The sequence below is a fragment of the Nycticebus coucang genome, chromosome 24 (assembly GCF_027406575.1).
Source record: "Nycticebus coucang isolate mNycCou1 chromosome 24, mNycCou1.pri, whole genome shotgun sequence".
NCBI classification, from domain to species: Eukaryota; Metazoa; Chordata; class Mammalia; order Primates; family Lorisidae; genus Nycticebus; species Nycticebus coucang.
In genome coordinates, this window is record NC_069803.1 from 32,357,731 (window position 1) to 32,373,192 (window position 15,462).

General features: G+C 52.6%; 1 protein-coding gene across 6 annotated transcripts in view; it reads left to right on the forward strand.

The window, feature by feature from the left end:
* Positions 1-15,462, forward strand: part of NINL (ninein like) — a 72,643-nt gene that overhangs the window by 44,529 nt on the left and 12,652 nt on the right. For 5 of the 6 annotated variants that reach the window (XM_053578529.1, XM_053578531.1, XM_053578528.1 and 2 more), the window contains 5 exons: positions 11-91; positions 6,309-6,432; positions 8,263-8,369; positions 9,204-9,517; positions 11,595-12,704. In XM_053578529.1, coding sequence (XP_053434504.1) covers positions 11-91; positions 6,309-6,432; positions 8,263-8,369; positions 9,204-9,517; positions 11,595-12,704 — 1,736 coding nt within the window. The remainder of the gene's footprint in view (positions 1-10; positions 92-6,308; positions 6,433-8,262; positions 8,370-9,203; positions 9,518-11,594; positions 12,705-15,462) is intronic. The other variant, XM_053578534.1, reaches the window with a different exon arrangement.

A 15,462-nucleotide genomic window follows, 5' to 3' on the forward strand; every position in this document is an offset into this window, starting at 1 on the left:
TAACTTGTAGCTGGAGCCTCAGAGCACAGAGCTTCTGGTGCAGGAGGAGCGGTTCTCAGCAGTCCTGGAGGAATACGAGCACAAGTGCCGGGTATGTGCCCCGCCAGCCCTCCTTGTAGTCCCATGTCCAGACCCTCAGTCTCCGCACGCAGGCTGGTAGGGAATGGCGAAGTGTCTCCAGCTGGAGCCTCTGACCATGGTGTGCTTGGCCTGTGGCCAGGCCAAGTGCCCTTAGGTGAGGGTTCTCTGGCTCTACCTGGCCCCTGTTCTGAATGCTCCTCCTGTTCCCAGGGACCATGGTGGGCTCTGTCTGCTTTTCTGCTGCTAATGTTTAGATTTCCTAGGCCAGGTCTGACAATGTGTATGTACCCCATCCCGCTGGAGACATCTGGGTGGGGATAGTGAGTGACACTTAGACCTCACGACCCCCTTGCACTCTTAAATAAATCATCAGGAACGTAAAAGAGCTTTTGTTGATGTATGTTATGCAGGTTAGATTTAACATTTACCATGGTGAAAATTAAAGTGGAAAATAAAATCATGAATTTCTTTAAGAATCACAAACAAGAGGGCGGCGCCTGTGGCTCAAAGGAGTAGGGCGCTGGCCCCATATGCTGGAGGTGGCAGGTTCAAACCCAGGCCTGGCCAAAAACTGCAAAAAAAAAAAAAAAAAGAATCACAAACAAGCAAGTTATTTTTCACAGACTATAAATAGCACACTTTTATGAAAATAGCTGTTTTCAAAAAGAAAGAAAAATTAAAAGTGTACCATTGCTTTGCTGACCTCACTGATACCTGGCCTAGCAAGGGACAGCTGTGTTTTTGCATCTGCGTCTGCCTTAGTCTCTAGTGATAAACAGGACACGGTGCAGAGCTCCAGAAAGCTCCAGTCTGCCAAGAGAAAGTGGACATGCGCAGTGCACCTCACATCTCCTTGCTTCACACATCCTTCCCTGGGGGCCACCTGTAGGAGGCCTGGCAGCCTGTGCGGCTCTGCAGACCCTTTGGTCCCTGCTTGCCTTGGATCAGAGCCTGGGTTGGACCGCTGCCTCCTTGGCTTGTTTTAAATACTGCTGTTGCATTCTGGGCCATTCTGACAGGCCCTCCCTCCCTTCCCTGTTCACCTGAGCACTCTAATGTTCTAAAGGTCAGGTCCTCACCTAGAGCTGCGAATAAAGCCCAGTCTCAGGGCCTTGCAGGAGGGCAGTGGCTCCCCGTCCCTGTCTCACCCCACCTGCTCTGACCCATGGGATCTATCCTTGTGAAGAAGTTTTAGTATAAAAAACAAGCCAGAGTTGAGTACGGTTGGTTATTAACAAAACAGTGCAAATTTTTTTATTCTTGAATATTTAAAGTAGTTTACTGCATAATTTCTTATCAGTCACCTCCTAGTTAGGGTTTAATTTACCAAAAGTTGATTTATGTAAAACTTAAGCAGAAACTTTTTTCTTTAATAAAGAGAGGTGTATGTGTGGTTAAATCAGAAACCATCAAAAACCTCAGCCCCTGACCCACTCGCCCCTCTCATGTCCTTGGCACAAAAAAAGGTTATATCCGGGCGGCGCCTGTGGCTCAGTGAGTAGGGCGCTGGCCCCATATGCCGAGGGCAGCGGGTTCAAACCCAGTCCCGGCCAAACTGCAACAAAAAAAAAATAGCCGGGCGTTGTGGCAGGCGCCTGTAGTCCCAGTTGCTTGGGAGGCTGAGGCAAGAGAATCGCGTAAGCCCAAGTGTTAGAGGTTGCTGTGAGCCATGTGACCTCAAGGCACTCTACCCGAGGGCGGTACAGTGAGGCTCTGTCTCTACAAAAAAAAAAAAAAAAAGGTTATATCCAAGTTTTACTAGTGGGAACTGGAAAAAAAAACAAGCGCCCAATATTGCAGCTGGCCAGATACCTCACGACTCTTGTTCTGGTAGTCCTATGTCGCCTTCACGATAATGTGGGAGTCTTTCTAGGTAGCATTGCCAAGTGGGCCAAAGTAAATGATGTGCACCCTCCAAGTACAGCCATTAAAACCCTGTGTAACCCCCACCAGCAAAAATAAGAAGAAAAACAAAGGATGTCTGTAGTTGACTGGTCACTCGTGTATTCATACTCCTTATTTGCCTTAATAATAGATATTGACAATAAAAATTTTCAAGTTGGGTAGCCATAATTTGTAGCTATGTGAAGATGTGCTTGTCCAAAACTGGTTAGTTTTCCAAGCTGGCGATCTTTAGTAACCTTGTGTGGTGATACCGCAGCATGGCTGGGTTAGTTACAGCTCATCTGTCCAAAGTTGTCTTTGCTCCAAGTCACCTCATACTGAAAATAGGCCATTATTTCTGAAGATACTATTATGGTCCTTGTTACGGCACCAATAGTTGTAAAGTAATTTCATATAATTTGAAAGTTGAGCAGATATTGTGTCAAGAATATCTGTCCTCAAAGCTAGTGATTAATTCCTGAGCTGCCCTATGGCCAGAGGAACAGATTTTAAGGGTCTGTTATGAGTTCACTTCCTGATGACTTCCCTCCAATTTAAAGTTAATTGACTTTGTTCCTGCTGCACGCTGTTCTGGCCACCACAGAGGATCCAGGTGAGCCGGGTCCCTGCACTGAATGGGCTGTGTGTCCTGCCTCTGTCTGTGGTCTGGCCTCTAGGTGCTCTGCTGTCTCTGCCTACACTGAGTCTCCTGTTGGGAATGTGTGTGCTGAGCTGTCGCTCTCCTGACCACCTTGGGGGTGAGGGGTGGGCGGGGCCTTCTGTGGGGCGGGGCCGCACGCTGGAGACTGCAGTGCTGTGCTGGGCTCTGTCCCGTCCTCTGTAACATAGTAAGCAGGTGCAAAACCAGAGATCCCTGCATGAAAATGCCCCTTTAGGGCACTGGCATTTCCAAGTAGACATAAACCTCTTCTTTCTTTAACTTAACTTTGTTACTTAAAGGTCTGCTACTCTTTTCACTTTTGGTTCTTGAAATTTTATTTTTAACATTAGTGGAGGTAGTTTACAGTTTAGTGCTAACCTATTTATTTAGAGATATACCCCCTCCATTTTTTAGATGTTTTTGTCTGTTTCAAATTAATATTTAAAGTATTTAATAAACTTTTTGTTTGAAAATAGTTTTAAATTCACATAAGTTGCAAACACGAAAGCAGCATGAGAAGCGCCCGTACACCCCTCACCTGGACCCGGTCCCCCTTTTTGCCACAGCCGCCTTGCTATGTGCACACTGGCATGCTCGCCGTGTGTGCTCATGGTGCAGTGGTTGTGCACACAGCATTATTTCTGAACCATTGTAGGGTATGTCACACACATCACAGCCCATCGCCCCTCAGCACCTGGGCATGCATTCCTAAGAATGGGCTTAATCACTTTACACGGCAGTGGTGTGCACAGTTCTGCTCCTGCAGGCTATTGGTAAATGTTCAGGAATTTTGCTAGCTCCTTGTTAAACCTTTGATAGCTTTTAAAATTGACTATGATCTTAGTAATTCATACCACAGAAGATTGCAAAAGCTACAACTAGGGCTTTTTTTGTTTTCCTAGAGAGTGAGTTTCCCAGCACCCTGTGGTAATAATAGTCTCTAACATAGCTGTGGCTCACCTCTTAGCTTCCTGAATTGACATCAACGCAGCACTTCAAGCTAGTGTCCCTGTTTCATTTTTCTTAGTGAATCCACTGGTGTTCTTTGGAGCATTTTCCCTTTCAGCACAGACTGTGGTCTAGACTGTCCTGTTTCTTTAATGTCCTTTGCTCTCAAACATTCCCTCTGCCTTTCTTTGCCTTCTATGACTGATATTTTTGGAGACTACTGTTTTCCTTCCCCCACTTCTCCTCGATTATTTTTCTAATGTTTCCTTTTGATTGCATGGAGGCTGTGAGTTCTCAAGCTGGCACACCACCTGGGCAGTGCTGTGTCTATCCCTCTTTGGTGGTGCTGATTGTGAGCTGTAAACTCACTGAGGTTTTTTTTCTGTCTTGCAACTCATAAGCAGTCGGTAGGGAAACACTTAAAGATCGTGCAAATATCCTGCTCTTCAGTGAGATCCTCTCTGGATTTAGCATCTGTTGATTCTTACGCGACTCACTCTTGCTTGATGGCTACAAAATGATGGTTTCCTGCTTCAGCACCCCCACCCTTCCATCTGTCCTTACTGCTGGCAGCTGGAGTGGACTCATGAATTCCACTGCTGTGGACTCAGGAATTCCCATGTGTTCCCCAGTGATAACGCAGTAATTTGCTTAATTACGTTGGTGCTCAAACTGCATGATTTGGCCATGGGAGTCTTCATCTGTCGTGTCCCTGTCACATATCACTGTCATTTCTGCTGTTGATCGGCTCTGTTGAATAGCTACGTACTCCTGGCCTGGCAGAATACTCCAGACTTATCTGGTGCTTTGCCTGCACCTGCCCTGGGATGATCTGCTTTTTCTCCAAGGATTCCTGGTTCCTTTACAGGGCAATGGCTGTAGAGACCTAGGTCTGGCTGTGTGGGCTGCTCCTTGCTCCGGGAGTGTCACTGCTCCTATGTGATGCAGTAGTGGCCCTTAACCACCTTTCACATGACAATAGGCGCCCTGCCATGGGCCAGGGTTAGGGTTAGGGTTGTGGAGGCTGCTGGTACCAAGAGCAACACACACTACCCTTGCCAGCCATAACTAACCAGGCTTCCTGGCGTGTCCTGAGAACAGAGAAGCCTGTGTCCCTCGGTCAGCTGGGAGAACCCCTGTTCGCTGGCATTGCTAAATTTGCAGGATAGAGTAGCAGAAAGATCCACAGAGGGGCCAGGCATTAGGTAGAAACGACTCTGTTCCTACCACCCTCTGGATTGGTACTAGCCAGTAAAAATACAGTGGGGGTCGCACATGGTAGGCTTAGTGTTTAAAAAAATGGAAGAAACAGATAACATTAATTTTAGCATATTTTCTTTAATCCAACATATCAAATATGTTATCATTTCAAACATAAACAAATTCTTGAGGTATTTAACATCCTGCTTTGGAGTGAGTCTTCAATATTCCGTGTACTGTGCTCACGGCACATTCCTAGCTAGAGAGACCCCTCTGCAGCTGCCCACATGGGAACAGCTCATGTGTGGACATGGCGGTCTAAGTGATGGATGGGGCTGCCGTCACTGTGGGGAGTGAGCTAGCCGCCAAGGGGCTGTGCTGCTCTGGGTCTATCTGGCAGCTCTGCCTTCCTGGCCCTTTTTCTCCTTGGAGCAGACGTGCATATTTGCACAGGAGTTTCTGAATGAGGTGTGAGTGGCCCTCATGAATCCATGCCGCTTCAAACATCTTCAGAGCCCATTCCTTCTCCCACATGGCCTAGAATTGCTGAGAGGCTCCTTCTGCAACGGGGAAGTCCGTGACACATGTGGCAGGCCCAGGAGCAGTTGCAAGAAGATGGCCTCATCAGTGACAGGTGCCTGGGAGGCCATGAGGTGCTTGGAGCAGGGTTTACAGGTCAGGGGGACACCTGTCTCTCCCTGAGGGCCTCCCCAGGTGACCTTTCAGGGCCATTTGGCTTCCTCCCAGCATGGCAGGGGCTCCCCCAGGCGCCATCCCAGAGGAGAAGCCAGCACTTGGCCTCACTCGTGTTGTCCGGGTCAGGGCAGTCACAGGGCTGCCGGGATGTTGGTGGGGACCCAGGTCCACAGTTGTGGTGGGCGTGGCAGCAAAGCTGGTCCACACAGTCACACTCAGTCCTTGGGGAGCTGCCAGGTGAGGCGGGCTGGACGCTGTCCCTTCTCGTGGCTTGTTACCACATGGCTCAGCAAAGTGTGATGGGAGGTGCAGAAATTCAGACTCTTCCTCTTAAGCTTTCTCCCCCCACCAGTACCCCCTGCTTCTCCGCCCCTTTGGTGTCAGAGCTGCCATTGTCCCTCCAACGTGCCATCTCTGCGCTCCAACCTCCTCTCTGGTAGTTCCTCTCTGCAGAACTCTTTGCAAACTGCTAGCTGCTGAGGAAAGGAGCCCGGCACTCCCAGGGTTTCACTGCTGACAGCTTCTCAGAGTTATGATGCTGACCGTTCTCCGTGTTTCCTGTGTTTGTCTTCAGTGTCCTCTCCCCTTTTTTCTTGAGCCCCTCTCATGTATCTTGTGAAAGCAAATGATGTGGGGTAGGAGAAAGTCAGGAGAGGCCCCTGCTTTTGCTCAGCCCACCCAGTAGTTAGGGACTCAGAGTTCTGATAGTGTTTTATGCTGCAAGTGTGGGCTTGCTGCCCTCTCACCTCACAGTGTGCCTGGGCCGCAATGGACGCTCCGGTTCTCTGTGCCGAGTGGCCGCAGCAGCTGGACGAGATGCCTGGACTTGTCCCCGCAGGACCTGCAGGACCTCAACGACGAGCTGCAGGCTGAGCTGGAAGGCCTGCGGGCACAGCTGCCCCCATGTCGGCACAGCCCTTCTGGAGGCCCAGGGCAGCGGCGACCTGGACACAGCCCAGCAGGTAGGAGCCTGGCCTGGCAGGGGGCTGCCCCAAGGCCTGGTGTTGACGCCCACCCCGGGGGATGAGAGAGAGGTTCACCTTCTGGGTGGACATGATGGAGGAGATGACCTGGTCTTGAGCTCAGGGGTGAAGGTCTGCCCTGCAGGGAAGTTTCTAGGGAGGAGCCAGTAGGCAGCCTTGCAGGAACCAGAGTGAGGAGGCAGACTGAGGTGGGCAGGCTGGTCTCCAGCCCCAAGGAATAGCTGTGGCCTGGCCCAGGCCATCCTTGCATCTGAGAGTTAGTTTTGTTAACAGCTCTCAGGACTGGAGAGATCCCCTGGTCCTCAGAGGACAAAGGCCGGCAGGGCTTATGTTTTGCTGTTTGTGAGAGAGGCGTGAGCCATCGCCTTCCAGGTCTAGATGAGCTTGGGAGGGCCGGGCACAAGGGAAGGCCCCCACGTGGCCATGTGCCCCCTGCTCTTCAGCCAGTGGCATGGGGACAAGCTCTGAGCATGATGAGGCCCCATGTTGAAGTTCTTGGCTCCTTTTGGAGACCAGAACAAGCGATCCAGATGCTATGGGCCTTTTAGAGGACTGAGTGGGCCTAGCTAGTTGCTGCCCTCCCTGACAGCTGTGTGGCCTCTGTGTAGCCAGTGGTAGCACATGGTGCCTGTGGCTGTGAGGTCTCCACTGTAGGGAGCCCTTGGGACCCACAACCCCACCCACTCCCCAGGATCCCATGTCATGGCAACCTCAGCCTTTTGGAGAATATTTTGCTCCCATCTGTAATCCTAAGAGCTGTTTACTTAATAAAATAGAAAAGAACGTTGTATCCAAAACAGTCAATCTGGGCACCTCCTGGGGGAACCCAATGGACCTTCTGTGCATGTGGGTCTGATTGCCAGGAGCTCCTCACCCCAGTCTCCTGGGAGTCAAAGGCTCCCCAGGCCCACAATCTGGATGAGGCTCACAGGAAACTTCAGGAAGAAACGAGACATCCCGTCCATACCCAGGCCAAGGAGGCCAGAAGGTGTTGGGGTGCAGGTGCACACAGGGCTATGTTTGAATTCTTAGACATGGGACATGTAGCTGGGCGACTGTTACCTTCTTTTGTCCCTCAAGGAGCCTGAGTTGGCATAGAATGAGTTGAAGTTCTCTGTCTTGGGGCCCGTGTCAGGCAGACCTTGGATACAGGGGGCAGCCCTTAGTTTTGTGGTGTTGCTGATAAAACCAGTGCCTTTGTCCCCCTCTATTTGACCACAGAGGTTTAATTGGTGCCTTAAAAGGAGGGAGGGTCTGTCTGCGAGAGGACAGTTAGGACTTACCACAGTGGAGGGGTGTGACCTGAGCTGGGATTCCCGTGGTTAGAGCAGCTGCTGGGCCCAGAGGCGGCAGTTGTGGGTGGCCAGTGCCAGGAGGCTTTTTCTCCTGAGGGCTTGGCCTGAGCCCTGAGTCTGTCACTTTTTTCCTGGACAATAATTTAGGAAATGGAAGGAGAGAGTGAGAGTTGGAGGATGTGTCTTTTACCGTTTCTGGGCCCCAGCACGAACACAGATAACACCCTGGCAGTGGGTCCCTCCGACAGACACATCGGGAGCAGCATGTCAGAGCCCTCGTTGCTCCAGGGTTTTTGTTCTTGTTTTTCAGTTCTGTCAGCTGCTGTTTTATCCCCCAGGGTTTGGTGTACTGGCCTTGCTGATTGGAGCCTGCCTTCATAGTAAATAACGCAGGGCCACCAAGAAAGGGGGAGGCTTAACATACAGGGTGGAGGGTCAGGTCCGTGCCTTGAGTACAGCAGGCGACTGTCCATATCACCTTCACCTGGTATCACAAATGTCCTCTTGTTTGCAGGCATCCTCCTCATGGGTAATTCTGCTCCCATGAGTATAGAAACAGAGATAATGATGGAGCAGGTGAAGGAACGTTACCAAGACCTCAGGATGGCGCTGGAGACCAAGGTGAGGGGAGTGGCCTGCTGCACACCTGGCAGCTCTGCTCAGCTGTGCTGTGTCCCTGTGCAGGTGCCCCACAGTCCTCTGCCTTCCAGTGATCCTGCTCTAGAAGGAAGGCTTGTAGGGAAACACAAATAAAATTGCCATTCTTTCCCAAGCCCTCCGTGGAGGGAGACAGACATGGGAATGACTGGTAAGGGGGAGGGAGTGGTGTTCCACTGGGAGTGTCACAGGGACCCCTGGGGGCAGCTGTGCTGTGGACACTGTTGGCTGTGCCCCAAGCCTAAGATAATGTGATGTTTGTCCTTTGGGGGCAGCTAAGTGGCTTCATGGTCAGCGCATCCTGGCTGAGGCTGTCTCTTAGACTAATTTATCCTTACTGTGTTACGAGGTTGCCGCAGCTTTTCTGGATGTGTCCGATCCTTCCATCTGCACAGCGCAGAGGCAGCCACCCCCGTCCTGACTTGCAAACTCCCAATGGACCCTTGCCCACCATGGCCAGATGTGTTCTTCCCGTCATGTTCTGAGCCTCCCCAGTGGCCTTTGGAAGGCTCCCCAGTTCCGTCGGCAGTTGTCACGCCCTCTGCCCCTGTGCTCTGCCTGGCCACTTGTCCAGCTCAGCTTGGCCCCCAACTGCCTGCCGCGTCTGCTGGGCTTGCCTCATAGGGGACAGTGTGATGTGTGACCACGCTGGCCCCAGGGCGCGTCCCCGCTCATTCCCTGCCAGGTCTGGGCCTGGGCCCTTTGGGTGCTGCGCCTGACAGCTCCGTGTCTCTGTGCTGGGTGGTCAGCAAGGCTGTCTTTGGGGCCCTCTGATTAAGTGCATGTTTCTCTCTTCAGGTGAATTACTACGAGAAGGAGATGGAGGTAATGAAGAGGGACTTTGAGAAAGAGAGACAGGAGGTGGAGCAGGCTCACAGGTGCGAGGTCAGCATTCTGGAGGCACAGAAAACAGACCTGGAGACACTGCTTGCCAAGTCCCAGGAGGTCACCCAGGGCCTGCAGGAGCAGCTGCAGCACTCAGCCCAGGGCCTTGAGGCCCAACAGCTGGGCCTGGCCCTGGCACCGTGCTGCACCCAGGCGCTGTCCAGCCTGGCCCTGCGGCTGGAGGAGGAGCTTCGCATGAGTCGCCGGCGCCGGCGCCGACAGAGCAGGTCTGGCCTGACTGCTTTCAGGGTTCAGGTCTGGGGTGTCCTGTCCCAGACCACAATCTGAAACTGGAGTTAGATTGCGGAGAATTGCAGTGCAAGCTAACTGGGTGATTTTGCTCCGGGCAGGTGGGGGAGTGCTGAAAAAACAGGTCCTGGGATAAAGATTTTACTTTAAGTTAACAATACAGATCGAATGGAACTTGGATCTTGAGTCGTTTGCTGTGTAGAAATTGATCTTAGTGGGGCGGCGCCTGTGGCTCAGTCGGTAGGGCGCCGGCCCCATATGCCGAGGGTGGCGGGTTCAAACCCGGCCCCGGCCGAACTGCAACCAAAAAATAGCCGGGCGTTGTGGCGGGCGCCTGTAGTCCCAGCTACTCGGGAGGCTGAGGCAAGAGAATCGCTTAAGCTCAGGAGTTGGAGGTTGCTGTGAGCTGTGTGAGGCCACGGCCCTCTACCGAGGGCAGTAAAGTGAGACTCTGTCTCTACAAAAAAAAAAAAAAGAAATTGATCTTAGTATTGTTTCCCTTCTGGCCAACGGGCCTGATAGCAAAGGGCAGCATGTCCTCTGTCATCTAACACAATTTTCTCCTGTTCAGGGCAGGGAGGCCAAAGAGCCCCGAGGCCCTAAAACACTGAGAAAGATGGTCAGAGAGACCATGGGTCAGTGAGGTTCATGAAAAAGTTAAAATGAGCAAATGAAGGAATGATTTTTTTGTTGTTTGTTTTTTTTGGAAACAGGGTCTTGCTTTGTCCAGGCTGGAGTGCAGTGTCACTGTAGCTCACTGCAGCCTCCAGCTCCTGGACTCGGGTGGCCCTCCTGTGAGGAAAGGCCTATTTGGAAAAGCTGGGCTGGTGTTTTATACATTCTGGGGTCTAGAGTTACCTTGAAATAACCACATGCCCATTCTTGTCCTCTGAGTCTGACCGTGGACATGCTGATGGTCAGCCAGGTCCATGGAGAGTTACATCCCCTGGCTCAGGAGAGGATAGGCCCTCCATCATGTAGCCAGGCCACCTCCAGCTTACAGTGGAATCAGGGCCTCACACACAGAGGGGTGCTGCGTGGGGTTGGCTGGGTTCTGGTGCTGGGTCCAAGTGGATGTGGGCCCCTCAACTGCTGATAGCAGGAGGTTGTGTCTCCGACCTGGAGGAGGTGGACTGTCCTTCCTGGTAGGACCGAGTCAGGCAGCCTGGGGACATGGGATGTGGTGGCAAGGAATCAGCACCCCTCCCGCTCTACAGATGACCCTGCAGGGCAGCCCTGGCCATCAAGGTCATGGGAACCTCCTGTGTCCTGGAGGGTAGACAAATGCTGTTTATCAGTCATGCACTTCCCTGAGCTGTCGGCTCTCTTCTCTTAAGCTGAGAGTGTGTGATGAGGGTACGTTATCAGAGACCCCCCCAGATCCCTGGGGGGCAGAGGAAAAAGTACGGGCTGGCTGCTTCCTCCAGCACCCAGGCCAGCATGCACTTAGCTGCCCACTCTGAGCCATCTAGCCCCTCAGGTCTCCAGCCCTGGCTCCTGGGGAGCTGCTCTTGATCCTCAGCTAGGCTTGCGGTCATTCCCCATGGAGGTGGAGTGACATGGACCCATCTCACTGTCCTCAATTCTCTTCTATTCCACTCTCAAGGCCCCAGGCCCAGCAGCTTAAGGGGCTCTGGAGGCAGCTCTGGGTGATGAGTTTTGCGTCTCACCATATCTTGGCACTAGCACTGTCCTATAGAGTTCACTGTGCTGAAGGCCATTGTCGCCTCTGTCCAGGGTGGCAGCCACCCTCTGCCCATGGCCACTGGGCAGTGCCACTAAGACCTGGGCCTTAATCCTGTTACTTGTGCTTTGAAACACTCCTGTGTGGCCAGTGGCTTCCGCCAAGCGTGGTCCCTCTGCTGGACCCTCTGAGGAGGGCCTGGGTGTAGGCTGGAGCCTGAGGCACGTGGAGGAGGAGGGATAGAGAAAGCCAGGGGAGGGGCAAGCACGCACACAGTGTGGGTAGAGCTTGATGACCTTTCCTAAGCTGAGAGAAGGGCTGGGGGGAGAGCTGGTGGAGCCTGCAGGGTATGACACATGCGGTTTTCATAGGAAAGAGGTGAAACATGAGTTGAGCCGGAAGCTGTCTTGGGTGGAAGCCCAGCACGCTGCCCACTGCGGAGACCTGCCCCTCCAGCGCCAGCATGAGAAGGACATGCTACCTCGGAAGCACCAGCTGCAGGAGAAGGAGATGGCAGAGCGTCTGGGTCTGGAGAAGCCGTGGCTGGCAGAGAGGGAGACAGACATCCTCACTCTCTGTCTAAAGCAGCAGCTGGAGCTGCAGGAGCTGAGGAGTAAAGAGCCGGCACCACGGATTTGCAAATTATTCATGCTAGAGAAGGAGAGGTTAGACCTTGCCAATGAGAAGCAGGTGGAAGGGCCTGCCTGGGAAGTAGAGGTGCCACGGGCCCTTTGGAAAGGTGAGCCAGTGGTGGCAAGGAGCAGACAGGAGGGCACACACAGCCCCATGCCCCAGTGTCCAGGCAGTGGGGAGCAGCCATTGCCCTGGCTGGAACTGTGTGTTAGTGGACAGATGGTAGAGGCAGCAGGAGTCAAGCCTGGCTGTCCGCAAGCCAGGTGCAGGGACATGCCTGGCCAGCTCTGCTGTGCAGATGCCATGCAGAGCCCAGACTCAGCCCCTGCTCTGGTGGCCAGTGGGCCCTCGGAGAGCCTCAGCCTCAAGGAGAACTGTCAGGGTTTGCTCAACACTCCAGAGGGGGCTTCTGTTCCCTCAGAGAGGTGGTCACATGTGCAGCCACATGGGGTGGATGGAGGGCCAATCCCGGAGGAATCAGTGCCTTCTGCCAGGGGCCCCATGGGCCTGAGCCAGCCTAAAGGCCAGCAGTGGTTCCTGCCGGGAACAGAGGGACATGTCTCACCGGCTCAGCCTCAGATGCTGGGGCTGCCAGTAGGCCTGGCCTCCCCAAGGAGCAGGTGGGTTGAGAGGCCACAGGCTGCTCTGGAGGAGCCAGTTGGGAGCCAGAGCCAGGGACAGGTCTTGGAGGAACAGGCAGGGGGTGAGGGCAGCTTGCCAGCTCAGCCCCAGTTTGCCTCCCCAGAGGAGGTGGAGAGAGAGAGGAACGGCGTGACAGTCAAACTGCTGCAGCTGGAAGACATCGTCCGGGCTCTTGAGAAAGAAGCAGACGCGAGAGAGGACAGCAGGTTTGGTCTCTCCCTGTTCCTAAGTGCAGAGCTGAGCTGCTGTTGCTGTTGTGGGTCCCACTGATGAGCTAGTAGCCTCTGGTGGGGGTGGCCATGTAAGGGTTATGAGCCAAGCCCCGGCCAGGGGTCCTAGGGTCACTGGTGCTCAGCAAGTGGGCAGGGGAGGCAGGACTCTGGCTCTAGTGTCCTGCTGGGTGCACAGGCTGCATGCCGGTTCTGGGTCTCCTGTGAGCCCTCTTCTCCGCACTGAGTCTGAGAGAGGCCCCCACTGCACGTGCTGGGGCTATCCTTGGCCCTGGCGTTACATGACACAGCTAGCCCCGTATTGTTGGAGGAGCAGCCACAGAGGAGCTGACCACGTCCAGGCCCCTGTGCCACTGTATTCTGGGAGGGCTAGGGGTTAGGGTGGGGGTGGGCTGCCCCAAAGGTAGCAGAGCAGGGGGAACAGCAAGACCCAGGTGTGGAGGGTTGGTAGGGGGACAGGGAAGGTTTTCCAAGAGCAAGTGGTTGGGACCTGCACCCCACCAGCTTGGCGGGGAAAGAGGGGATTGCGAGGTAGTGGGGGAGGGGACCATCCAGGTGAGAGGTGGTGCTGGCTGAGTGGCTGGAGATGTGGAGTTAACAGGTGACAATGGGTGAGGCAGGGATTCTGGGAGCAGGCAAGGCTGTCAGCAGATGCCCAGGAAACATGAGCTACTGTGAAGGGAATAGAGCAGCAGTTCTCGACCTATGGGTTGTGACCTCTTTTTAACAATGAAAATACATGGCGGCATTAGGAAGGTTGAGAACCATTGGAATAGAGGGAGGGGAGAATTTAGCTGAGCTTGGAGAGAGTATTATGTTGCCTCCTGCAGAGAACAGAGTCAGGAAGAGGAGCCAGGAAAGGGGGGATGAGTAGACTGAGGGGTGGGTGCCTTTCAGGGAAGGTCAAAGGTTTCCTTAAGGAAGGAAGGAGCCACTGAGGCCAGTTCACAGACTGAAGGAGTCCACGGGCTTAGCAATGCAGGGTGCCTCTCACCCTATACTGGGCCCCTGCCCCGCTCCTGCTCTGGGGGGACAAATCTGTGGCCACAGTTCCCAGCACATCGACCTCACCGCCCCTTCTAGGAAACACATGCGTTACCTCCCAAACCAACCATAGCGGTGGGGCCCAGGCTGGGCAGTGGTCAGATGGCAGGGTCCAGGCTGGGCAATGGTCAGACAGTGGGGCCTGGGCTGGGTGACGGTCAGACGGCAGGATGTCCAGGGCCGTGGTGGGGATCTCAGCCTTCAGATTGTAGACACATCTGCACCTGCAGCAAGGTTCTGCTCACCCCGCCGTGTGCATCCACTGTGACTATGCTGTCTTTGCCTGAGTCTCTCCACACACACCCTGTGCTTGTACTGAGTCATTTGAAATAATTGTAGACATGCTTTCTTGCTCAATATTTCATGCTATTTTTTTTTTTAATTTTTTTTTTGTAGAGACAGAGTCTCACTGTACGGCCCTCGGGTAGAGTGCCGTGGCATCACACGGCTCACAGCAACCTCTAACTCTTGGGCTTACGTGATTCTCTTGCCTCAGCCTCCCGAGCAGCTGGGACTACAGGCGCCCGCCACAACACCCGGCTATTTTTTGTTGCAGTTTGGCCGGGGCTGGGTTTGAACCCGCCACCCTCGGCATATGGGGCCGGCGCCCTACTCACTGAGCCACAGGCGCCGCCCTTCATGCTATTTTTTAAGAATGTTCTCTTATATATCAAAGATGCCTCACATGGGACATTTAACGTTCATTCAATGCAGTATTTCAATACACGCCACCACCACCACCCCCGACTTCCCCAGCTGCTCCAGTTCTTTCCGCCCAGATTTTGTCAAGGAGCATACCGTGCATTTGTCATATTTTGCCATGTATAATGTGCACGCACATTTTCAGCCCAAACTTTCAGGAAAAAAATTTTTATTTTAGTTTTTAATTCAAATTTTATTTATGTTTAGGTACTTGTTTTATGTATTATAGAGGAATTTTAGCGTTTATTTTCTAACACATTATGGCGCAAGACATTTTATGTTACCAATAATGAAAAAACCCAAGAACAGATATAAGGTATAAGAAATTTTATGTATCGGTAACAAATGTATATTTACATATCATAGAAGGCTCTTCCTTGCTGTCAATATCAGAAGTACAAGCTTCCATCGCTACATCACTGGTGTCTCCTGAGGAGCCACTTTCTTCATCCCAGTAAATTTCGTCACCGTTGTAGTAAAGTTCCATCCACAGCATTGCTGATGCTGCATTTTTTATGTGATTTCACAACCTTTGGATCCATTTACAAACCTGGGCGGCGGATACTTTCCTGATTCTGCCCGTAGGTGTTAAATCATTACCAGCTGATGGCATCTGTAACATCCACTTTCTTCACCAGGCCTTAAAGGGCTTGTTTACTGACACATCAAGAAGCTGGTTAGTCCCCAGGCATCACAGCCAGTTGGTTTTCAAGTCTGCTGTGATCGCTTTTGCACTGAGTGTGACTTGGGCTTTGAAGTGATCAAATAGAAGCAAGGCTGTTTGTAAAGTAATCGTCCAGGCATCATTGTTAAACCAGGTTTTTGTACTGTCTTCATTCATCCATCCTTTTTCAAGATTGTCGGCAATAACCCTACCTAGAATCTTTTCTTTCAGAAATTTCTTTATGTTTCTGAGACAGAGTCTCACTCTGTTGCCCTGGTAGAGTGCCATGGCATCATCACAACTCACAGCAACTTCACACTCCTG